This window comes from Penicillium samsonianum (assembly GCF_028829775.1).
Source record: "Penicillium samsonianum strain IBT 33392 chromosome Unknown utg000003l_segment0_segment0, whole genome shotgun sequence".
Lineage (NCBI taxonomy): Eukaryota > Fungi > Ascomycota > Eurotiomycetes > Eurotiales > Aspergillaceae > Penicillium > Penicillium samsonianum.
Genome location: NW_026643261.1, coordinates 1,539,737 through 1,561,451, shown reverse-complemented (window position 1 = coordinate 1,561,451; position 21,715 = coordinate 1,539,737). Strand labels below are relative to the sequence as shown.

Here is a 21,715-nt window from a genome sequence, read left to right as displayed (position 1 = left end):
AAGCCATACCCCCGTCAATTTCTCTACAAGTGTATACAAAAGGACATTAGAAGAGATACTAAAAACACCTGTCTCTACTGTATATAGTCGGCTCTTTTATAACACACCAAGACACACAAAGTCACCAAGTCACCAATAAATGCCCATAACCAATGACAATTGACTAAATTGTAACTCCTAAAGCCAAACAAAAATTGTTCATTGTCCAGGCGACTATCGGCCAAAACGCGATGTCTGCCCAACGTCCGTGTCCACCGCCATTTGTACTTCTCCACACGTTTAAACACGTTGACGTTCCTCCTTCTCACCTCTAAACAATATTCTTTTGTTTATATTTCTTTATATTTCCCTAATATCTAATTTATCATGTCGCGCCATAACAGCGTGGATCTAGACTCTCCCGATCGGCCATTCGACAACATCATCAATTTCCGCGATGTCGGCCGGTCGGTTAATCAATTTTGTCGCAAAGAGTGAGTTGGACGCGTCTTTGAACACGATCTTGACATATCCAAATCTCTTTAAATACACAAACTAACAATGCACACAGGATCTTGAAAGAAGGCGTGTTCTTTCGCAGCGCGAGGGTAATTCCAACCCCGCTCAATGATGACTCCGATGCATTGATGCGTTGTCAGAATAAGCAAAAAGAAAACGAAAAACTAATTGAAATTTCCAGCTCGACGATGCTTCAGAACGAGATAAACGTCGTCTAGCAGAAGAACTACACATTCACACCGTCATCGATCTCCGTTCCCAGTATGTCAACACCAAATCACTAAAAAAAAATAAAGCCGAATCTAGAAACTAATACACCAACAGAACAGAACACCAAATGGGCACACGTAAACGTCGAAACGAAAATGCCAAATCAGATCAATCAGAAAAATCACCATTACCGACAGACCCAATCCCAACAAACCCAGACGAACACCTCCTCCAAATCCCCGGCTCAGAACGAGCTCTAATAAGCCTAACAGGCAAAGGCTTCGAACGCGCCTTATTATCGAAATTGGACTGGTATACATATCTGTAAGTGTCCTCCCTCTTCCCCCCATCCATCTATGCATACATAGCATCACCATTACCCTACATATAAACAACCAACTAACACAACCCAGCAAAATAATCGGCCTTGTAACAACCGGCTATCGCAGCGATGCGGTTCGTCTAGTCTGCGGGTCGGTAATGCAACCGCGCGGCCTAACAGGCTTAGCCCAAGACACGCTCGATTCAAGCATGGGCGAGATCCGGGCCGTATTCGAGATCCTGGCTTGCGAGGACTCATACCCAACATTAGTGCACTGCACGCAGGGAAAAGACCGGACGGGTCTTGTTGTGTTGCTTATGTTGCTTCTTGTTGGTGTGGTGCCGGTTGATGCGATTGTTGATGATTACAGTCGCTCGGAGCTGGAGCTTGTGTCGGAGTTTGAGGAACGCATGGAGGAGATTAGGGCTATTGGACTTGGGGAGGATTATACGCGTTGTCCGCCTGGTTTTGTTAGTAATACGACTGAGTATCTTGAGAACAGGTATGGGGGTGTGAGGGGGTATTTGGAGAGGGTTGGGGTTGGGTTTGAGATGCAGGAGAGGGTTAGGGGGAAGTTTTTGGTTTGAGGGTTCTTTGGGGGGCTGGGTTGGGATTTGGATCTGGATATATGGAGGGATGGATTTTTGTTTTCATATGGGATATGTAGATACGATAATGACCTTGGCATTGGGATGGGTCTAGCGTTTTCTGTTATATGCATGGAATTTGGATGCGAGATACTGAATGGTGGAGGATTGCATGTTTTCGTTTCATGTCTAGTGAACAGATTGAGAGAAAGAAGCCTAGGAAACATCCAATAGAAACGTTGAGTTATTGAATTGCTATAACGACTAAATATGTAATCTAAGGTCAACATATTGGCTCTAAGTGTATGCCCAACTTCCGAAAAACACCATATATAAGAGTATCCATGACAGGTATCAAAAAAGCATTAACAAAAGCAGAGTATCCGATGACATCGTGCAGGTCGTATAAGTAAATACAGGAATATAAGAATTCAGAAAGCAAAGGAAATTAGTTAGACCCGCTGGCCGCGGTAAAAGCCGGTGTTCGGGCCCATCGAGTCATGGGTCAGCGGCTCTTCGATGGAGACACCCTCTGAACGGGTACCCTCGTTCATGAGGTACTTCTCACCCTGGGGCACGTGGTTTCGGGTGCGCACGGAAGGCAATAGATCGACGACGAAGGAGAGAACGTAGCCAGTGAATGCGAAAGCAATGGTCCACTCGAGAACTGCGCCGGGGTTTTGCTTCGACGACTTCCCGCCACCAATGCAAACACCGAAGCCGATGGCGAGTGCGAGCTCGACGATGACGAAGACAAGCTTGATAAAGAAACTGACGAGCAAAACACGGTGCTCGCGACGGTAGAAGATTCCGATGCGGAGGTACTCGATGCAAACCAAAACGGCACTAATCACGTATCCAGCACTGGAGAGAAATTGATTGGTCAGTTGGCTGTTGGCTGCATAGTTCCAAGAGTGGGCAGAACTCACATGAACAGGGCGATGAACCCGTCGTGCAGATTCGGGTGACGGAGTGTATCAAAGATAGAGAGCAGAATCAGACCGGCAGCACCGGCAACCGCGAAGAAGATTGAACCAATAGCGCATGCCTTGTCCAATCTACCCTTATTCGAGGCCAATTGGTTGGAGTGTCGAAGCCATCGCTCGGAGAGGAATGCTAAATCGAGAAAGACGACGGTGACCACGCTGCCTGCGACGAACAACGGCTTCAAGCCTTGCGCTCCGACATCTGAAATGTACCTATAACAGTCTTGTTAGCGCATGGATGGGCATTAGTAATGGTGGAGAGAAAACATACGCAATCGTCTGTCCTTGAGACATACTGGCGTAGTGTGGTCTTCCATCTTGGATCCAGATGACCAGCATGGCGATCAACATTGCTAGAACCGTGTTAGCTGCAGTCCAGAACAAGATATCCAGTTCAGTGCAGGGATGTCTTACAAACCCACATGCAGGCTGACACCAGCGGAAACATCCAAAACGATATAATCCACATCTTTGCGACTTTTGAGTTGTACTTCGAGACCGATTTTGATGTGATGGAAGGTATGTGGGGTGTTTGTATGTCTGCTAAAACCCAGTTCAAAGAGAGTGGGAGATTGAAAGAACCGCAAAATGAACGAGAGCCTATAGGATCCTGTTAGTCGCAGCTTCTCCAAGCGATGTCTGTGATTTCCATATAGGATGGAAAGAAGGTGTGGATTCCAGGTGTATTCCTCAATCGTGCCACTCACCTATATCCCTGTATTTATGTGCAATGTTTCAAAGGAATATGTACATTCCAGGTTCAAAGGAGTCTAAAGGGGGCGACAGCCCTGGAGTGGCGCTTAGATGACAAAGGGATGTCAAATTTCAAATTGGAACCGGGACAATGATGATGCGCAAGGGGAATTTTTGTTTTTTTGGGTATACCCAGTGGGGTACTAGATACCTTGAAAGGAGAAGCAGATGGAGAAGAAAGAAAGATTTCGAGAGATTATTATTTTCGATAGACGCCCCTAAGGCCCTGGAGATTATGGAGATTATCAATTATCAATCATCAATCTACGTCATCTTCAGTGCCAAGGCAGAAAAATTGTGTTGCCACACAGCCTAGTTTAAATGATCAGCCTGAATATTTACTCCAATAGTTAATATTGTACTGTAGTTATATTAGCATACCTAGGTACCTCATGATACTATTAATATTTGATACTTTCCATGTACAACTGTTGTATTATGACTGCCTGTTCCTAGGTTGTCCAAGATCTACGGGTAGACCGGGTGGCTGAATACTTGGCAGGTCCTTCAAGGTTTGGAGGCTGAGCGAATACGTATGTAGTAATACAACTCGTGGTCACATGTTCAGGCGCTTTTAGCCTGCATTCACCATGAGGTCCACTTATATCAAACTATTAAACTTCAAGATATTCCAAGCCCTACAAAGATCTACATCAAATAAAAAGTGGAAATAATATGTGTATGCTTGCAGCCCGGTCTACCGGTCTACCTAAAAACGCCGTCGCGGTACGGAAAGACCGCAATGATGGAATCGAAAAACAGTAAAGCAGAAAAGAAAAAAACCCCGGACCGAAAGTAATTTTTTAGATATCAGGACAACCCTGAGAGACACGTCATCTTCATCGACTGGTCCGTTTACGAGTGGTTCCGGTAACCGGCCGCCTCTGCGCAACTGCAACTGGCGGGGCCTTGCGCTCCGCCACCTTGGCCACCTTGACGATCTGCACTTCATCTTCGCTGCTCTCCGATTCTTCACTGGATTCCTCAGTCCCCAACTTGGATGGAGCTAGAGCTGGAGCTGGAGCAAGGTCGCCCCGGGTCTGTGGTGTGCCTTGCGGTGGGCGTTTGCCAGGAGATTGAGATTGGTAAACTGGGTATGGAGGGCCTGAAGGGTAACTCATTCGACTCTGCTGTCCGACCCGAGGATCGGTAGGAACCTGCGTTTGATATGGCGCGGGTTCCCCGTATGGGCTCATCTGCATTGTATTGTAGTAGGGTGGGGCCCATTGAGGATCGTCTGGTAGTGGCCGTTGGAACACAGGCGCTTGTTGCATCGACTGTGGTCGGCCATTGGGCGCAAAGCGCTCGGGTGTGTATGGCGGGTAGGGAGGTCGAAGAGGGGAATTGGACTGCTGGGGACGAAGAGATTGTGTCGTTGGAGTCCGGGGCCGGGGAGCAGAAGATGAGCTGGACGGTCGACTATTCGCGCCCGTCCCACGAGCCCAGGTGCTGTGTGGATCAGGGGCAAAGGCCGGATACGCGCCGGGCAGCTGTTCTGGCGCACCAACTGCTCCGCTCCGTCGGGACGATGGGCGCCGGCTTCCACTTAAACCGTCCGTCTGCTGGCGCTTGCGCTCCAAGGCATCCAGTTCGCGTTTCGACAGCCGGACGTTTTTCTTTCCCAGAACTTGGGCGCGGCGAATTCGCTCGAGCGCTGTGTCCACCAATTGATCCTCCTTGTCCCGCATGGCCAGTTGAATCGCATAGGCCACCGTGCTATCCTCATGGTCGTATAGATCGAAGTCTCCCCCATCAACCGATTCAGATTCATCTGACAGGTCCTCATAATCCACAGGTCGCCTCCGCGGCCCTCGTCCTCCATACTCCAGCTGCCTGTATCGACCGCTCCGCACCAACTCCCGCCCGTATGCATCCTCCTCACTATCCACCTCCTCCAGTCGAGTCTCCTCCCACGCCGCGCGTCCCCTATTATTTCTCCCCGTTCGTGCCCCCGGTGGTCTTCCCCATGAGGGCATATCAAAAGGAGCTCGCGGCCGACCACCTAGACCGCCTCCTCGGAAAAAGCATTCTCGATCGGCTTATCCAAAAATGCAGCGTGGCCGAAAACGGTCACGCCAGTAGCGCCAATCAACCACAGGGCAGTCGTGAGGGGGGAGGCCCAGATGCCGATGGGGACACCGATGATGAGTAGTCCGGTGTAAAGCTGCGAAGTGGTGAAGCGAGAGAAGCCCAGATCCAGATCCCGACCTTGCAGCATGTTGATTCCGTAGAGACCACAGCTCACAAAGATCATGTCGAACAGCAGCACCAAGTTGGTCAGCAAGCTGTAGATGCTGAGCATCACAAACACGACGGCATAGTTGCTGGAGAAGTAGGACAGGTTGTAGTTGACTCGGCTCTGGGCTTCACCGAAGTTGGCTGGCTTGGATATGCGCTTGATGTCGAGGAACTCGGAAATCGGGCGCAGGTTGGCGAAGCGCGTGCTCAAAGAGGTGCTACGGAGGTTGTTGAAGCGATCGCCAAAACGCGAAGTGATCGCATCAATTGGAATAGAGACCATTTTGAATGAAGAAGAGGTTGAGAAGGGGGGAAAAAAAATATAAAAGTTGAAAATGGGACAGGTAATAAAGTGATGTAGAGTGGATAGAGAGCAAAGAGTGCCGGAAACAACACGTCGGAGAGAGGCAGTCACTTTTCTTTTTTGGGACTTTTCCCCTTTCGTTAGTCAGAGCCGGTCTTGGTTTCACCCAAGCTATCAAGTAATAAGATGTGAAATATAGTAGAGCAATTAGGTAGAAACAAAACAATCTCCTAATAATAGTAACCGGGTCCCTGAGGTCATCCAGTTCCTGGATCCCTGGGCAACTCCCTAGGAGTTCTTCAGGCCTGAAAGGAAACAGAAGAAAGACTACACCTAGAATCTAGATCTCTCTCTATATATACCCATTTACGGGAGTACGCTCAGATGCAATAATTCATGCAGAGCCCAACTGTATTTCCCCTCAAAAGCAAAAAATAAAACAGTCACAGTAAAAAAACACCCAAGTCGATTGGGGCCACGTTGGGTTCTTTGCAGTGGATAAACGCCCGACCGCTTTTTTCCCTACATGTCCTCCACTAACACACAGCTTATTCGTTCATTTCTATACTTCTCTCGTTTCTGGCTTCTGCGGCATTGACCGCTATCATCATGAAGCCATTTGCCTTTCTATCGCTCTTCGTCTTCTTCGGCCTCGTCGCTGCTTGGTCCAAAGAAGGTGGGTATTGTTTACCCCGGACAAATCCTTCCCTACTGACCTCCAACAGACTATGAGATTTTTGGTTTACAAAATGATGTGGCCACAAATGAAGGTGCCAATGTGACCTTCTACGGTATGTGATGTCTCCCTAGCACTGCCATGAGCTTTCTTTCCTTTATGTCTTCATTTTTATTTCCATCATTTTCAGGGATACGTATCTAACTTCTATACCCGGCCCACTGCAGACCTCCTCGAGATCCGTCCCAATGCCAATCAGGAACAAATCACCAAGGCCTACCGCAAGAAGTCGAGAACCATCCACCCGGACAAGGTCAAGCGCGCCTTCATCGCCAACTACGCCAAGGACAAGAGCAAGGCCAAGTCCAATCAGGGGGTCAATGTCAACAAGGGTCCTACTCAGCGCGAGATTGACGCCGCAGTCAAGAACGCCGACGCCCGCTCTGCCCGTCTGAACCTCGTCGCCAACGTCCTGCGCGGCCCGAACCGTCAGCGTTACGACCACTTCCTCAAGAATGGCTTCCCCCTGTGGAAGGGTACCGGATACTACTACTCGCGCTTCCGTCCTGGTCTGGGCTCCGTGCTGGCGGGTCTGTTCCTAGTTTTCGGCGGTGGTGCTCACTACGCCGCGCTGGTCCTTAGCTGGAAGCGGCAGCGCGAGTTTGTGGATCGCTACATTCGCCAGGCACGCAGAGCCGCCTGGGGCGATGAAACGGGTGTTCGTGGTATCCCCGGAATCGACTCGGTCGCAGCAGCGCCTCCCCCTCCTGCCCCTGAATCCGGTGACGCCGGTGCCATGGCTGTCAACCGTCGCCAGAAGCGCATGATGGATAAGGAGAACAAGAAGGATAAGAAGGGAGGAGGAGCCCGTGTCAGCTCTCGTGCCTCTGGTACCTCCACCCCCACTGAGCAGCCTGCCAGCACTGGTGAGCGGAAGCGCGTCGTTGCTGAGAATGGAAAGACATTGATTGTCGATTCTATTGGCAATGTGTTTTTGGAAGAGCAGAACGAGGCTGGCGAGCGCCAGGAGTTCCTGCTCGACCTTGATCAAATTGCGCGCCCTACTCTCCGTGAGACAATGGTGTGCAAGCTTCCCATCTGGTGCTTCAACAAGACTGTTGGTCGGGTGTTGGGTACTTCCACCGAGGAAGAAGTGGATTCTGATGAGGCTGAGGAGCCCCTGGTTGACGAAGCTGAGACCACTGCCATCTCAAACTCCCGCTCTCGGAAGCGTGGCAAGCGCTCCCAGCGATCATAGACTTGGACAGCTGTATTGCTGCACCTCGGGCGTTTGTCGTTACTTTCTCTGCCCGGGCTGATCACAAAAGTTCCCCAAGGTTGCTTTACTATAGAATTCCTGCTCGGATGTTGGCAATACCGAAGTAGAAACCAAAATGTACACATAATCTTTTTTTTCTCATGTCCAATACTTCAAGACAAAATGATGGAGATCAGCTACTGGTCATCGATACACCATGCACGGTCTACCGTTGCAGTATGATATATGTTGCCTCCTTGCAGATCTATTTCATACGTTTAGGACTACGGAGTATACCCGTAAAGATCGGTCTGCCAGGAATATCTGTACTCCATATCTTGTTTGGCAGGTTTGTAGGCGGGTCTGCCATAGGGCCAGTGCACTTCCTCATGACACAACTAGTGCGGTGTACAGCTGTCCGACACCGTCATATCCACCAGCTTGGGCACCAAAACTTGACCAATTTAGTATAAATAGGAGACTTGAACGGATCTCTAGACTTGTTTCGAATTTTCAGATGTTCCATTGCTGATACAAAAGAACAACTTTTCCAAATAAATCAAATCTATCGAATCCAGACGGACCTCCCAATTCATGACAACATCGAAAAGAGCAAAATCCAACGACAAAAAAAGAGCGTGAGTATAAAAGCACAAAAATGAGCAAAGGACAGTAGGTGTATAATCATGATCATCATATATTGAATTTCAGCAAAGCATCGCAAATCGTGGAAAAAAAGGACCTCAGACTCGAACAGAACAGCCTAACCAACCCGGAGGGGCATCACCTACGCAAACATCTTGGCAATGTTCATGAGACTGCTAATGTTCTCCGACATACCCCTACCACCACCACCACCACCACCACCACCACCACCCATACCCTCGAAACCACCAGCACCACGAGGCTTCGACGCACCACCAAGGGCACTGGTAACAGCATGCGGCAAGCGAATGCCAATCATAGCAAGCAGCTTCGGCAGCACACCGCTAGTCAGGAGCGGCACAATAACCATCATAAAGACCTTCATGGGGTTTCGACGGGCCCAGCGATAGATATCGCGGAAGAGACGCTTGATGTCGCGGAGCATGCGCTGGACAAATCCCTCACGGGGACGGGCCCGTCGCGACGAAGACGAGAACGACGAGAACACAGATGGGCTTGATCGGCCTCCTGCTCGACTGCCGCCGAACCCGCCAAAGAAAGATGGCGCTGAGTGTCGCGTATGGTGCGTGGAGGAGTAGCCGGATTTGCTGCGTCTGCTGTGTGTGCTGTGCGAGCTGGGTGTTGGTGAGGACCGTCGTCGCACGTATCCTGAGGATGAAACGGCGCTGGATTTACCGTCGAACCAACCCATTGTGTTGGTGGGGATGCTGATGCTGGAGCTGGTTACGGGTGTAATTCTGCGCAACTTGGGGCCAGAACGGTGGATGAGGTGTCTGGTCTGAATGACGGTTTGTGTGTTAGGAGAGGGATTGTGGTAGGTTGGTACACAGAAGAAGGCAGTTTTGAGATGCTGCTGCGTAACAATGCCCCTGATGATCTCTTTGAACCTTTTTTTTTTTTGTTCTGTGTGGCAATTGAAAGAGTGAAAAGAGACAGATGCAAGTCAGCCACTAGCTGCTGCGGAGATGCGCGATGTGAGGTCTAGGCCGATGTGTGCACCCGCTTTGCGGATTTTCTATGCAGGAAATCTCTTTTGACAGCTGGCACAATTGAGATTCTAAGAGGGGTTCGTGAATAACGCTGGATGCTAATTTCAGACGAATCAAAGGGGATCTTCAGATTGGATTGACCAGTCACCCCCCTGGCGGAATAAAGGTGGCTGGGGGGTGGCCGGCTAAACTTAGTCGTAAACCGCATTTTTCCTAGACAAAGTCAGAGACAAAGTACCCCAGATAGTCGAGCAATCCAATCTTGATATAATAATCATTCAAAATTATCTTGGAATATATAGTACATATGTACTGTTGTCCCTGTCCACTGGTGTGTATGTTGTTTAAAATCAAGACCCTGTTTGTGATGGATTGGTTGTTCGAACCGAAGAATTGAATGCTCACCGACTGCCGTTTAGTAGTTCTTTCACCACATACTATGCTGAAGTCGTCAGCTAACATTAACACGCGTATGAGATGCGAACTATATTAATTCATCTAAATCAATAAACTAATTGTTCGTGTCCAACGGTCAACATGTCTTGACATGTGCCAAGCCCTTTCCCCATATCCTTCATGGCAACTCTCCCTAGTCCAGTACAAGGTGATGACCTCTTCAACGGGCTCAAAGATTGGTGTTCTTCCCAGATATTCAGCAAGACTCTAAGTGGGCTTTGATGTAAGTCACATTTATCAAAGCGGCAGCCCAGGACCCAGCCGGGGTGACAATATATGTTAGCTCTCAATGATATTCTCTGATAGTTGATCTTAGAGTTGAAGTACTTTGTCTCGGGTCATTTCCAGATTTCCTATAGTGCTGGAGAAGTTGCGCAATAAAATCCTCGGATATAGTACTAGGTAGGTAGTAGCATCCGCGGGTTTGAACAGTTGAACCGTGGAACCTGCTGTGGATTTATGCCTCAGGCGACAACTACGTCACTGCATGCGATGGCCTTCCAAGAATCTCTCCAAATTCTTCTTGGAGTCTATCTTTAGTCTAGCATAATACATTTTTCTCTTGCTGAAACCCAGAATTTAGGTGTGATCATGTCGAGTATGTTGATTTTACTCTCTCTTACCGAAATCTAAATATACTAACTCTTGACCAGGCCCCGATTACTGTAAGACCTCCCCCAAAGGCCTAACGGAGACCGTTCCAACTAACACATACCAGACAAGACTCTAGGCATCGCCCAAGATGCCACCCAACAACAGATTCGCAATGCATATAAGAGGTGAGCGCATCACACTTACTTAGCCTTGGAGTTCCCCTCTAACAAAGTCTAGGGAATCACTGAAATCTCACCCCGATCGAGTCCCTGTCGACTCACCGGAGCGACCCTCACGCACACGAAAGTTCCAGGAAATCAACGACGCCTACTACACCCTATCAGACCCCGCGCGCCGCCGGGAATACGATGCTGCTCGCGCATACCAAGCAGCCGAGGAGGAAGCAGAAGCGGAAGTCCCACCAACCGGCGCCGGCGGTTTCTCCTGGTCCAGCTTTGGATTCGGTGGAAACCGCGATGACCGCGACAGCGACCAGTTCGGGTCCGTCTTTGAGGAGATGCTGCGCGAAGAGGGTCTTGCCGAGGAGAACGAGGGAGAAGGCGGGAGGCGGACTCGCCCAACCGGGAGATTCTGGGCACTTGTTGGCGGTGTCAGTGGTGGTGCTATGGGCTTCATTGTTGGCAATTTGCCTGGTGCGCTGGCGGGCGCTGTTGCGGGTAATCGGCTCGGCGCCATCCGCGATGCTAAGGGCAAAAGCGTCTATGAGGTTTTCTTGGACCTTCCAACGCCGGATCGGACGCGGCTCCTGAGTGAACTTGCGGCTAAGGTCTTCCAGTCCACTATGGGACGCTGAGTATATTTACTTTTGGCTTGCTGAGCGGTTTGGGCGTTGGGGATTTGGGAACTGGCTCTTACAGGCCTCGGTAGGAATTGGGTTGGGTTGGACATTCTGACTGTGCATGTCTACGTGGCTATGGATCACTTAGTACAGTAGGAAATACATATCTCAAGTATATAACAAGTAGTTAAGATAATTCTCGAGTGCACATGTTTAACTCGCTCTGATCTGATAGTTGACCCCTCAGTTTCTTATCGATAACAGCCAGTCACAAGAGTCTAGGTAGGTCTCGATGTCAATGCTCCACAACATAGCGTACTCCAGGATGATTGCAACGTATACAAGATTAATCTAGATCAATGATCCGAGTGAGTCACTAATCCAATAAACCTTTCCCTTAAAAAACGAGTCAGAAAAGACCAGGTGGCCTCCGCTTCTGGACCCAACGCCTCACGCTAAGCTCCCGCCTTCACTCACCGCTTGCGGTCAAAATGGGCCCCTCTCTCTATATTTACCCCCGAGTTGCCCGCAATTTTTTATCTTTGACAAATTCCATATTGAGACTCAATTGAATAAATCCTTCAAAATGACCGAAGCTGCCAGTGTTTACCCCTCGTTGGAGAACCGTCCCATCAAGAACACGGTTGTTCTGTTCGATGTTGATGAGACTCTCACCCCCGCGAGACGTGTAGGTTACAGTGCGACTCACTGCTATTCAGTTATACTAATATATTTCTCTTACAGCATGCCTCGCCGGAGATGCTCGAGTTGCTCTCTCGATTGCGCCACAAGTGCGCTATTGGATTCGTTCGTCTCCTCCCAATCAACACACCCACCCCGTTCCTAACACGATTCAGGTTGGCGGCTCGAACCTTGTGAAGCAGCAAGAGCAGCTTGGATCATCCACCATCGATGTTACCACGATGTTCGATTTCTGTTTCTCCGAAAACGGTCTGACCGCATTCCGCCTCGGCGAGTCGCTTGCCAGCAACAACTTCATTCAGTGGCTTGGGGAGGACAAGTACCAAGCGCTAGTGGATTTCGTTCTCAAGTTTATTGCCAACACCAAGTTGCCCCGCAAGCGCGGTACTTTTGTTGAGTTCCGCAATGGAATGATCAACATTAGCCCCGTTGGACGTGCTGCTAGCATCGAGGAGCGTGATGAGTTCGAAGCGTACGTGTTGATCTTGGGTTCACTATGTCGAGGTGATTATGGACACAAAATGGACTGGCTGACTGACCTGCACTATAGTTATGACAAGATCCACAATATTAGAAAAACCCTGGTGGAGTCCTTGAAGAAGGAGTTCCCCGACTACGGTCTCACGTAAGTCTTTGTTTACCGAGGTTTGTGTCTGATATGGTACTAATCAATCCGCCAACACAGCTACTCTATCGGTGGTCAGATCTCTTTCGATGTCTTCCCCACCGGCTGGGACAAGACCTACTGCCTACAGCACATCGAAGCTGAGAAGGGCATCTCGGGTATCGACTACAAGACCATCCACTTCTTCGGCGACAAGACTTTCGTCGGAGGAAATGATTATGAGATCTACGAAGACCCTCGCACCATTGGACACTCCGTTGATGGCCCTCAAGATACCATCAACCAGCTGAAGGAGCTGTTTGACTTATAGATAGATACGAGGTTGGATTGAATGTCAAGAAGCCGAAAGGGCATGGATTTGTGATAGCGTTTACATGCGAAGTCTAATTTTGATATTTCTGAAAACGGACTTAGTCAAAGATCGATCCAAATAGTCCTCTAATTGCATGAAATGAGAATACACCCAACTCTACAATACTCCGTAGTATAGTTACTAGGCAATGCGGGTAATGTGGGCACCGCCGGGAAACTGAAAGTGTCCACGGGTCGATCTTTCCGATCCCCTTTAGTCATCCCGATCATTTCAGGCCCCGGAATATTCCAAGCTTTCCTTTCCTGCGTCACTCTTGATCGGTTTGAAACGCACTTATTGAATAAATTATTTCTTTGCCCGCTGTCCTTGACATGGCGCCTCAAAAACATGTCGCGGATGTCCCGCGCAATATCCTTCCCCGCCTGACTTGGAACAGCTCCTCTTCGCGTCCATCCGTTACCATCACCCACCATCCCGCGCTTGCAACAAGTCAAAGACGACCACTCCCTCAAAACTGGAGTCCTTTAAAGCGACGATTCCACTCCCTGAGCACACCTCCCCAGTCTTCCCGGCTCATCTCCACATCATCCCGGGATGCTATCTCCGGATATCTTGTTTCCCGAGGAACCTCTATAACCACGCCGGCAACGTCGAACAAAACCCACCGCGGCAATCCGATCCGACATGATGGCGTCTATGTGGCTACCTATCATCCCGCTCGCCGCGCCTTTCACGCGACACCAGTCCGACCCCGCGATCATCACTTCGATACCCTGAAATTCGTGAAGCGCCTACAGGAGGAGGGCTTCAGCGAGGAGCAGTCCGTAGCAATGATGCGGGTATTGAACGATATCATTCAAGAGTCAATCCAGAATCTGACCAGGACAATGGTCCTCCGGGAAGGTATGTGAATGTGTCTTCTGCCACGCATCGTGTTTTATAATGCTTGTCGGAGATCTAACGGGAAACGCTTTGCTAGACTCGGAGCGATCAACTTATACACAAAAAGTGGACTTTGCCAAATTGCGCTCCGAACTACTCAACGCCGACTCGACTGAGGCACAATTGACCCGTTCAGAGCACGAGAAGATCTCAGCAGACCTCGCCAAACTCAACTCCCGACTGCGGGATGAGATTGGACGAACACAAGCCTCAGTCCGGTTGGATCTGAACCTTGAGAAGGGTCGGATTCGTGAGGAGGCAAATAGCCAAGAAATGCGTATCAAGGAGACTGAAACGCGAATTGAGCAGGAGGTTGCTGGATTAAGGGAACGAGTGGAGGCTGTCAAGTTCTCGACGTTGCAGTGGCTCATGTATGATCCCCGAAGTATCTCGACGCGCGAGCTTATGCTGACTTTTTTTTCTCTCCAGGGGTGTCTGTACCGGTACTGCGGCCCTTATTCTTGGTGCCTGGCGCTTGTTTATGTGAATTGGGACAAAAGTCTGCATTGGATATGGAGTGATTGTTTTTTTTGGCTTTACATAAGACATTTGTCTTACAACTTCCCTTTCTCTTTGTACACTATACTCTCTACTCGTCTAGCCGTGCTATGTTTCTATATACGTTTAGACAATACCAAGCATATCTTGGTCAATATCAATGGAAACCATTGCATATTCAGTGTACAATAGCCTGAGGGGGTTACATAGGGCTTGCGTCGGACTTCCGCCGCACCTTCCCCTCTTTATGCACCTTCCAAGGTTATCTTCAGGGGTAAGTCTAGAAGATCGCCTCATATTACGCTTGTATTATCCTATTGCATGGCTGGAAGAGCCGTTTCCAAGGTTACATGGCCTTTCACCACCCGTCTTGGATAAAATCCAATATCCTAACTGGTCCACATGGGCAAAGCTAACATGCTAGTTCCTCCAAGGCACTTGTCTCAACTACTAACGGATCCGCAATCCTCCATGGGGTATTGTTTTACCCGACTAGCTGCATGGGTGTTATCTATTCTTCTTCTTTGGCTCGTGGCCACGTTTTGCAATGTTTTTAAATCGCATCGTAGGTCTCGGGATCGATCTTCAGTGTCGGTGCTCAGTCAAGAACCACTGAAGCCCCAAGACAGTTACACAGCTGCGAACACTGTTTGGTCTATTGATCATTGCGATTTGAAATTAAAGGTGAATGACACCCGCAGTAAACTGAGAAGATTCAATCCAAGCTTCAGACTGCTAGCGATTATGGGTCTGTTCGCCATATGGGGGTTGTTGCTTTTGTGGCACCTCCCATCGGCTTCCTCGCTTCAGAGCGGGTTGCAGTCTATTGCTGGCTTTTCATCCCAGGCGTCTAGCTCAACTAGTTTGCAAGAGTTTTTCCAGCTCTATCAGCCAATATCGCTCGATTCCAGTGGAAACGACAACTGCGATGTCGAGATATTGCTCATGGATCATGTTTTTGGCGTCAGTTATGGAGCGCCATTTGTTGGTAAGAGGTCTCGAAAGTTACTCCTACTTGTGGTCTAATCTTACAACTTATCTAGGCGACTATCAGCCCCCAAAATGCGACTTCGATACTGTACGAATCAATCTCACAGTCACCTCTCGGGGAAAGCAGTTTGATCGCCTGGCACTAATGTACCTTGGAGACAATGAAGTGTTCCGGACTTCAACTGCAGAGCCGACAACCAATGGGATTGTCTGGACTTATGTCAAAGAAATGTCGCAGTATAACTCGCTATGGAAGAATCCCCAAAAGCTGATATTTGACTTGGGAAATATCATTAACGATGTTTACACCGGCTCGTTCAACGCTACGCTTACAGCGCACTTCTCTGAGGAGCAAAATGTCAAGACGGCGGATATAATTCTTCCAATCTCTGCCAAAAAGTCAGCATCAAACTCTTCAAGTGCCTTCCAACTTCCCAGAGATAACACAACAGTCATGTACGAGATCCCCGCTGCGGCATCGCGTGCTGTTGTGTCAATATCGGCATGTGGACAATCAGAAGAAGAGTTCTGGTGGTCCAATGTTTTCTCTGAGGATACCCGAGACTTTGAAAGCACTGTGGGTGCGCTATATGGGTACACTCCCTTTCGTGAAGTTCAGCTCTATATCGATGGGATCCTTGCCGGGCTTGTCTGGCCATTTCCTATTATCTTCACGGGAGGCGTGGCTCCGGGATTCTGGCGTCCGGTTGTCGGGACTGATGCATTCGATCTTCGACAGCCGGAGGTTGATATTTCCCCATTTCTTCCCATGATTCAAGACGGGAAGCAACATTCGTTTGAGATCCGGGTGACTGGTCTTAATGTCTCGGCAGATGGGACCACATTTTCAAACACTGTGGGCTCATATTGGGTTGTCACAGGAAATATTTTCATATATATCGACGACAACAGCTCAGCCTCTAAAGCCACTGTCACTAGTTATAACAACCGGCCCACCCTGGATGCTCCCTTGCCAGTGTTTGCTGTGACTCGGAATCTTATCCACAATGATGCTGGGGGAAACGATTCTTTGTCATATTCTGTGGTTGTCGAGCGGGTTTTCAGTGCAAAATCTTCTGTGTACTCCTGGTCTCAGACACTATCCTTCTCCAACCACGGTCTCCTCAACCAGCAAGGATACAGTCAAGTTAACAGACAACTCATAACTGGTAATAACACTATCACCGAGCTCGGAGATACACCCATCTCAAACAGCATTGCATTCCAATATCCCTTGGTTGTCAATGCAACTTACGGCATCACGTCGAATGGGACGACAATTGACTCTTGGATGAAGAGAGGTCTCGATTTTGAGGCAACAGGAGGGCTCGGTATTTCCACTTACACCTTGACCTCGGGGCCATCATACCTACACACAAGTCAGTCTGGCACGGCGCAGTATAAATCCGTTACTGGTGGAAGCTCAACCTCTTGGGGCGACACCACCAATGTTTTCGACAGTCAGAGTAATGGGCGATCATACCATCGATCTGTTCATGCAATCAATGGTACCGTTGTAGATGACACTCATCCTGAAGGCAAGACCTCAGCGTCTTCGCCACAAGATCATGGGGATACTGGGAGAGATAGTGTGAGAGCTATAATTGGAAAAGGACCTGGAGCTCTTATAAACTAGGAAGAATGACATAATATGAAGCGTCCCGGATGTCAAGGTTACAAGGTAGACGGTCACCCGTTTGGGATACGGAGGTAGGATACAACACGGTATGGCAGAGGAGCATGAGTAGTGACTTATAATGGTCTCGCAGTCTCGCAGGAGATCCAAGAAATCATTTCGCACAAATAAGAACAAGTTGGGGATGAGACAAGGTCGTAGATAGTCATTTACCTTTGTTTCGGTATCTCAGTCTCATTTGACATTGAGAAGAAAAAGCTTCCGAACTGCTCATCCTTGTTACCTTGTTACCCCAACAGGTTTGAATCCTTAATTTGCTTCTTCACATATTTTACTGTCCCCTACTCGTCACCTTCGCGTCAAAGCTCCCTTCGACGCGCCCTTGCAATGGAACTTGCTTCTTGGAGCGTTGAGGGTACTGATCGGTTTGTCCACCGACTAGGGGAGTAAGTTCTTGGGTTTACACACTGTGTGAACAAGAGAACTGACCAGAGATAGCCTTTACCCCACAGGCATCTTCTTCGACCTCACAATTCATACCACGGACCAAGCCTTGAAGGTACACAGACTGGTAGTCTGCAGCCGATCTGAGGTTTTCTGTCGGTTCTTCTCTGATGCTCCTATTGTAAGTCTCCCCGTGCCCAAGCCCTTTATTATCCACAGGCTTGGCTGACTTTGACGATTACAGGAAAGCGAACAAGCTCGTGTATTCGAAATAAAGGACGAGCATCCACGCATCGTGGAAGCCATGATACGCTCGTTCTACGGACTACATTACGACATCAGCCAATCCGAGCATAAAATGTGTCCCATGTTATTCAATGTCAAAGTATACGCAATTGCCGACAAATTCGAGGTGGATTATCTCAAAGTCCAAACAAAATTAACCTTCGTCACCCTCGCCCAAGACCACTGGAACTCGGACGAATTCTTGACGGCTGCTTTTGAAGCATATAAAACGACGCCAAAGTCGGATCGAGGTCTTCGGGATGTGGTCGTCGCGGTTTGTCAAAAGTACATGAAGGAGCTGCGTGAGAAGAAGGCATTCGAGAAACTGATTGAAGAAACTCCCGGGCTTGCTACCGATCTTGTGCTGCTTTCGCACATGTGGTTGCCTCAGTCTGCGTCTACGAGAGTTCGTCTTGTTCAGTCTTTCTCTTGTCTGTCTTGTTTTGCGAGATGGCAGATCCAGGTCGGGTTGGCAGAGTACTTTACTGCATGTCCGTTTTGCCATGATGATAAGGTTGGGCCTTTTTGAGGTCTTTCTTGCTGTGGTTTGGGAGATTATCTCTCTCTTGGAGATATTATGGTTCTTTTGTGATGTTAGTAGGAGACTTTAACACAAAACAGAGACATGTTTGGGTATCTCCATGTTATGAATACACAGATTTTGTTGGAGACTGCGGAAACTTGATACTCTACTGGATGACCTAGGTAGTTAGTATATTCTCTGATATCCTTCTTGAAAATTCTGCTACGTAGAAATTAGATGTCTCCCGGAAGATCCGAATCATATATGTATATAAGGCCGACCATCCTAATCAACACCTTCTTCAAACACAATAGCAGGCCTTGAATCCAGCCTCTACCTCCCACGCATAGAACAGCCAGATCTGCTAAAGACTGTTAAGCACTGTGGTAGCACTAGCCAATTCATTCCTGGAACTTAACGAACCCCTCCTCCACGGCTTTAACAATTTTTAAACAGGGCCGTCTATGAAAGGTATGTGCTGTTGCGGGCATGTAATGTTGGACGGTGGGACTATGCCTTGAAGGTATGCCTGAACATATCCAAAGTAACAGTTTGACGCCCCCTGGTCGATGACTGTATGCTGCATTCAATAGAAACATCCCACGAGTAAGCCTAGACTCTTATTTGAGATTGTTGTGTGATTGAGATTTGATAACAACTTACACCAACGGCTTCTTGCAATAGAAGTACCGATCCGGCAAAGCGAGATGACATCTTGCGCGCGCTGCGAAGAGGAAAAGTCAATCAGTAACATACCAGACGGCGGGAAAATTTGGCCGCAACGTACGATGTTAAGGGCGTTATAGGGTCGATGGTATTACTCGCAAACAGGATCGGGAAGGACGTAGGCCTGTCTATTGCACTTATTGGGCCTGGATAAAGAAGAAACTGGTTAGATTTTGCTTCCAATGCAGACGTTTATTTTTCCGAAGAGGAAGTTTAAAGAATGCGGAAAAAGAGAGAGAGAGAGAGAGACAAAAAGAGGATTGCCTACCTTGAACCACCATGCTATCAGGCAATTGCGGTCGGAATGATCTACACAAGATATTTTCCAAGTAGATAGGGTAGATATCACCGATATACTTGCTCTTGGAAATCGTGTACTCGACGTAACTCTTGAATTCTTCAATGGTAGTAAGCCTGTTTCTCCGATACGAATCGGCACACTGGATGGCGAGACGGGCATCGGATGTAGAATTTAACCCGTCAAACATGCCCGCAAGAGCAGACACGTCCCCACGCTCGATCTGGTGTAGGATGTCGGCCATGACTGGGAATTTTGCCAGTGGGGCGTAGATAGTATTGAGAAAAAGAGCCTTCAGGTCTGAATAGGTGACCAGTGTCGGCAGGTCTCGACTTTGGACCCCGCTTACCGGGACCGGATGGTTCTGAAGCTGATGGATGATGCCGTCCATTCTGGCCGTGATGTCAGTTGGCGTGGGTCCCCAGAAGGAACACTTTTCAGGACCTGCGGAATGGCAGAAGCTCGAGAATTTTCTCATGGCCTCGTCCATTTGATCGACGTTGTCCCTCCAGTCATTGTTATAATATTGCTCTGCGTTCACAACACCATCGAGTATCATTCTCTCAACTCGGTCAGGAAACATGGAAGCGAAAGTGCTGCCGATGACATTGCCGTAACTGATGCCATAGCACCACAATTTGGCGTCTGGTGGTGACTGACCGGCCATCTCGGCCTCGGCTTCTATAAATGTGAGCAAATCATGGGCGACCGCCGGTGTAGTCACATAATATCCATGAGGTGAATCATTCTTGACAGCATCATTGCACCACTCTCCGTAGATAGAGCTTGAATAGTACTGTTCCTCAAGCGATGTTGATGAGACGTTGGTAGCGCCTGTACTGTGCAGTCGACTGAAGGCCAATCTTGCTTCTGCATTCCCCGAGAAGCAGTCGAGGCTCGAATCGCTGTTGTTCACACCGCGAGGGTCAAAGGAGACGAAGTTGTACTGCTCTCCGAAGATTTGCCCTACGAGGGCCTGGTATGTGAGGAGGAGGTCGACACCAGAACCACCCGGACCGCCTAACGAAGTGTCAGTCCAGTCACATGGGTTTCAGATAACTTTTTATGATTGATCTGATCGAGATCTTACCAGGGATGAGTACAATGCTTGGGGACTCAACGGTGGCATTCTTGCCAGCCAGTTTTATGAAGGCGATTGACGTTGTGCCAAGACTTCTGTTTGAATAATCCAAAGGAACTTCCAGTCTAGAGCATGTAAAGTCATCGAAACATGGTGTCCACGTGAGGTTGGCTGATGGTTCAATCTAGATAGCTAGTCAGAAAGCTTGAAAGCCTTAGAGGATATGGTTCAGCAAAGTCCAAGACTTACATTGTCAAATCCATAGGCCATGCCCGGATCATGCCAGCGATCAGCTTTGCATCCCAAGCTCATGAAAAGAATGAGGGAATTCACAAGTCGTTTCATTGTTACTCCCAGAAGGTTTCCCATTGAGCTTTCTGTTATGTTGCTTGCAAAAAAAAAGTGGTGATATGTATCATTGCAGCTGGCATAATTGCGATACCAGGGAGCTATTTATACCAGTTGAATTTCCTAAGAGACTTGTCAATCAAGATTATCGGTTTCAATTGCTCAGCTCCTTAGGCTGCCGCATTCTTCCTATCAACTCACAATAGCTATTGCGCACACTCTCTTAGCCCTCCGTTTGTACGAACCAGCCAATCAATATATATTTTACTACCACCAGGTTTAACTACAGAGGATGCGGGCATAATCTGACCCCTATTAATGTATTTGTGGGTCTAAGGCTTTAATTTATCTGCTGAATCTCCAGTGAGATTAAGGCTCTGAAGACACTGTCCACGGGTCTTCATACGGAGTAGATATTAGCATAATCTAGAGACCCACAAAGAGGTGCCTAGAACCTTGGAAGCTCTCCTTTCTTGGCGCCCCGCCTGTACGAACTAACCAATCAAAACCTGTCATATGCACTAGTCACTACCTAGGTATCACCTGAGGATTTATAACCTTGGAATGATTGATTCATCTTTGAGCTACATATGTAGTCTTTCTCCAAGCTCCTTTTTTTGTACTTTCCTTTCTCATTCAAGTGTGCATCGCAAAGGGTGTGATGACTTCCCCGCTGGCATACCTGGCATACGAACGGACGAATAGACGATCTTCTTGAAATTCGATCGGTACCCCATATAATTCGCATTTCAACGCCAATGCTGTGTGCAACTTGCAAATCTTGGCCAGCTAACATCAACATGATGGACGAGATCAAGAACGAGAACACCAAGACGGCCAATCAAGCTTGGAGAAGAAAACCTCGCAAATTCGCCCCAAAGTCAAGACTAGGCTGTAAGACTTGCAAGTGAGACTTGACTCCGTGTATTGCTACAAAGCGATCAATTATGTTCAAAGACTCAAAAACT

General features: G+C 48.4%; 12 protein-coding genes across 12 annotated transcripts; 7 read left to right on the top strand and 5 right to left on the bottom strand.

Annotated features, from left to right (window-relative positions):
- Nucleotides 1-366: 366 nt before the first annotated feature.
- N7471_004167 (tyrosine-protein phosphatase) lies at nt 367-1,617 on the top strand (the record flags this gene model as incomplete). The annotated part of the gene is made up of 5 exons (XM_057276886.1): nt 367-473; nt 551-587; nt 680-759; nt 823-1,032; nt 1,122-1,617. The coding sequence occupies 5 exons, from the start codon at nt 367-369 to the stop codon at nt 1,615-1,617; spliced, it is 930 nt and encodes a 309-aa protein (XP_057136496.1).
- A 452-nt stretch (nt 1,618-2,069) lies between these two features.
- Nucleotides 2,070-3,072, bottom strand: N7471_004166 (Frag1/DRAM/Sfk1 family protein; the record flags this gene model as incomplete). Its single annotated transcript, XM_057276885.1, has 4 exons — nt 2,070-2,481; nt 2,547-2,816; nt 2,875-2,956; nt 3,018-3,072. 4 exons carry the CDS (start codon nt 3,070-3,072, stop codon nt 2,070-2,072), a joined length of 819 nt encoding a protein of 272 aa, XP_057136495.1.
- A 1,123-nt stretch (nt 3,073-4,195) lies between these two features.
- N7471_004165 (uncharacterized protein) lies at nt 4,196-5,332 on the bottom strand (the record flags this gene model as incomplete). The annotated part of the gene is made up of 1 exon (XM_057276884.1): nt 4,196-5,332. One exon carries the CDS (start codon nt 5,330-5,332, stop codon nt 4,196-4,198), a length of 1,137 nt encoding a protein of 378 aa, XP_057136494.1.
- A 26-nt stretch (nt 5,333-5,358) lies between these two features.
- On the bottom strand, nt 5,359-5,877 carry N7471_004164 (putative COPII vesicles protein Yip3; the record flags this gene model as incomplete). Its single annotated transcript, XM_057276883.1, has 1 exon — nt 5,359-5,877. The coding sequence occupies one exon, from the start codon at nt 5,875-5,877 to the stop codon at nt 5,359-5,361; it is 519 nt and encodes a 172-aa protein (XP_057136493.1).
- A 535-nt stretch (nt 5,878-6,412) lies between these two features.
- N7471_004163 (uncharacterized protein) lies at nt 6,413-8,044 on the top strand. The gene is made up of 3 exons (XM_057276882.1): nt 6,413-6,574; nt 6,624-6,689; nt 6,802-8,044. The coding sequence occupies exons 1-3, from the start codon at nt 6,508-6,510 to the stop codon at nt 7,830-7,832; spliced, it is 1,164 nt and encodes a 387-aa protein (XP_057136492.1). The 5' UTR covers nt 6,413-6,507; the 3' UTR covers nt 7,833-8,044.
- Nucleotides 8,045-8,619: 575 nt separating this feature from the next.
- Nucleotides 8,620-9,189, bottom strand: N7471_004162 (uncharacterized protein; the record flags this gene model as incomplete). The annotated part of the gene is made up of 1 exon (XM_057276881.1): nt 8,620-9,189. One exon carries the CDS (start codon nt 9,187-9,189, stop codon nt 8,620-8,622), a length of 570 nt encoding a protein of 189 aa, XP_057136491.1.
- Nucleotides 9,190-10,477: 1,288 nt separating this feature from the next.
- On the top strand, nt 10,478-11,556 carry N7471_004161 (putative DnaJ chaperone (Caj1)). The gene is made up of 4 exons (XM_057276880.1): nt 10,478-10,541; nt 10,597-10,608; nt 10,662-10,722; nt 10,775-11,556. The coding sequence occupies exons 1-4, from the start codon at nt 10,535-10,537 to the stop codon at nt 11,349-11,351; spliced, it is 657 nt and encodes a 218-aa protein (XP_057136490.1). The 5' UTR covers nt 10,478-10,534; the 3' UTR covers nt 11,352-11,556.
- Nucleotides 11,557-11,922: 366 nt separating this feature from the next.
- On the top strand, nt 11,923-12,973 carry sec53 (phosphomannomutase SEC53; the record flags this gene model as incomplete). Its single annotated transcript, XM_057276879.1, has 5 exons — nt 11,923-12,024; nt 12,081-12,143; nt 12,194-12,510; nt 12,589-12,663; nt 12,724-12,973. The coding sequence occupies 5 exons, from the start codon at nt 11,923-11,925 to the stop codon at nt 12,971-12,973; spliced, it is 807 nt and encodes a 268-aa protein (XP_057136489.1).
- Nucleotides 12,974-13,347: 374 nt separating this feature from the next.
- N7471_004159 (CCDC90 family protein) lies at nt 13,348-14,405 on the top strand (the record flags this gene model as incomplete). Its single annotated transcript, XM_057276878.1, has 3 exons — nt 13,348-13,879; nt 13,956-14,289; nt 14,348-14,405. 3 exons carry the CDS (start codon nt 13,348-13,350, stop codon nt 14,403-14,405), a joined length of 924 nt encoding a protein of 307 aa, XP_057136488.1.
- Nucleotides 14,406-14,818: 413 nt separating this feature from the next.
- Nucleotides 14,819-17,042, top strand: N7471_004158 (uncharacterized protein; the record flags this gene model as incomplete). The annotated part of the gene is made up of 3 exons (XM_057276877.1): nt 14,819-14,892; nt 14,986-15,404; nt 15,460-17,042. The coding sequence occupies 3 exons, from the start codon at nt 14,819-14,821 to the stop codon at nt 17,040-17,042; spliced, it is 2,076 nt and encodes a 691-aa protein (XP_057136487.1).
- Nucleotides 17,043-17,429: 387 nt separating this feature from the next.
- N7471_004157 (BTB/POZ domain-containing protein) lies at nt 17,430-18,300 on the top strand (the record flags this gene model as incomplete). The annotated part of the gene is made up of 3 exons (XM_057276876.1): nt 17,430-17,488; nt 17,541-17,667; nt 17,731-18,300. 3 exons carry the CDS (start codon nt 17,430-17,432, stop codon nt 18,298-18,300), a joined length of 756 nt encoding a protein of 251 aa, XP_057136486.1.
- A 442-nt stretch (nt 18,301-18,742) lies between these two features.
- On the bottom strand, nt 18,743-20,744 carry N7471_004156 (alpha/beta hydrolase; the record flags this gene model as incomplete). The annotated part of the gene is made up of 6 exons (XM_057276875.1): nt 18,743-18,874; nt 18,958-19,018; nt 19,082-19,166; nt 19,289-20,338; nt 20,409-20,583; nt 20,649-20,744. The coding sequence occupies 6 exons, from the start codon at nt 20,742-20,744 to the stop codon at nt 18,743-18,745; spliced, it is 1,599 nt and encodes a 532-aa protein (XP_057136485.1).
- Between the last annotated feature and the right edge of the window lie 971 nt (nt 20,745-21,715).

What these genes read in the sequence shown, in the direction of transcription:
- N7471_004163 (XM_057276882.1), top strand. Translation starts at nt 6,508, where the DNA reads ATGAAGCCATTTGCCTTTCTATCGCTCTTCGTCTTCTTCGGCCTCGTC. An exon ending in CGCTGCTTGGTCCAAAGAAG is followed by an intron (nt 6,575 to 6,623) that starts GTGGGTATTGTT and finishes GACCTCCAACAG; the next exon opens with ACTATGAGATTTTTGGTTTA. An exon ending in TGCCAATGTGACCTTCTACG is followed by an intron (nt 6,690 to 6,801) that starts GTATGTGATGTC and finishes GGCCCACTGCAG; the next exon opens with ACCTCCTCGAGATCCGTCCC.
- N7471_004161 (XM_057276880.1), top strand. An exon ending in ATTCGCAATGCATATAAGAG is followed by an intron (nt 10,723 to 10,774) that starts GTGAGCGCATCA and finishes AACAAAGTCTAG; the next exon opens with GGAATCACTGAAATCTCACC.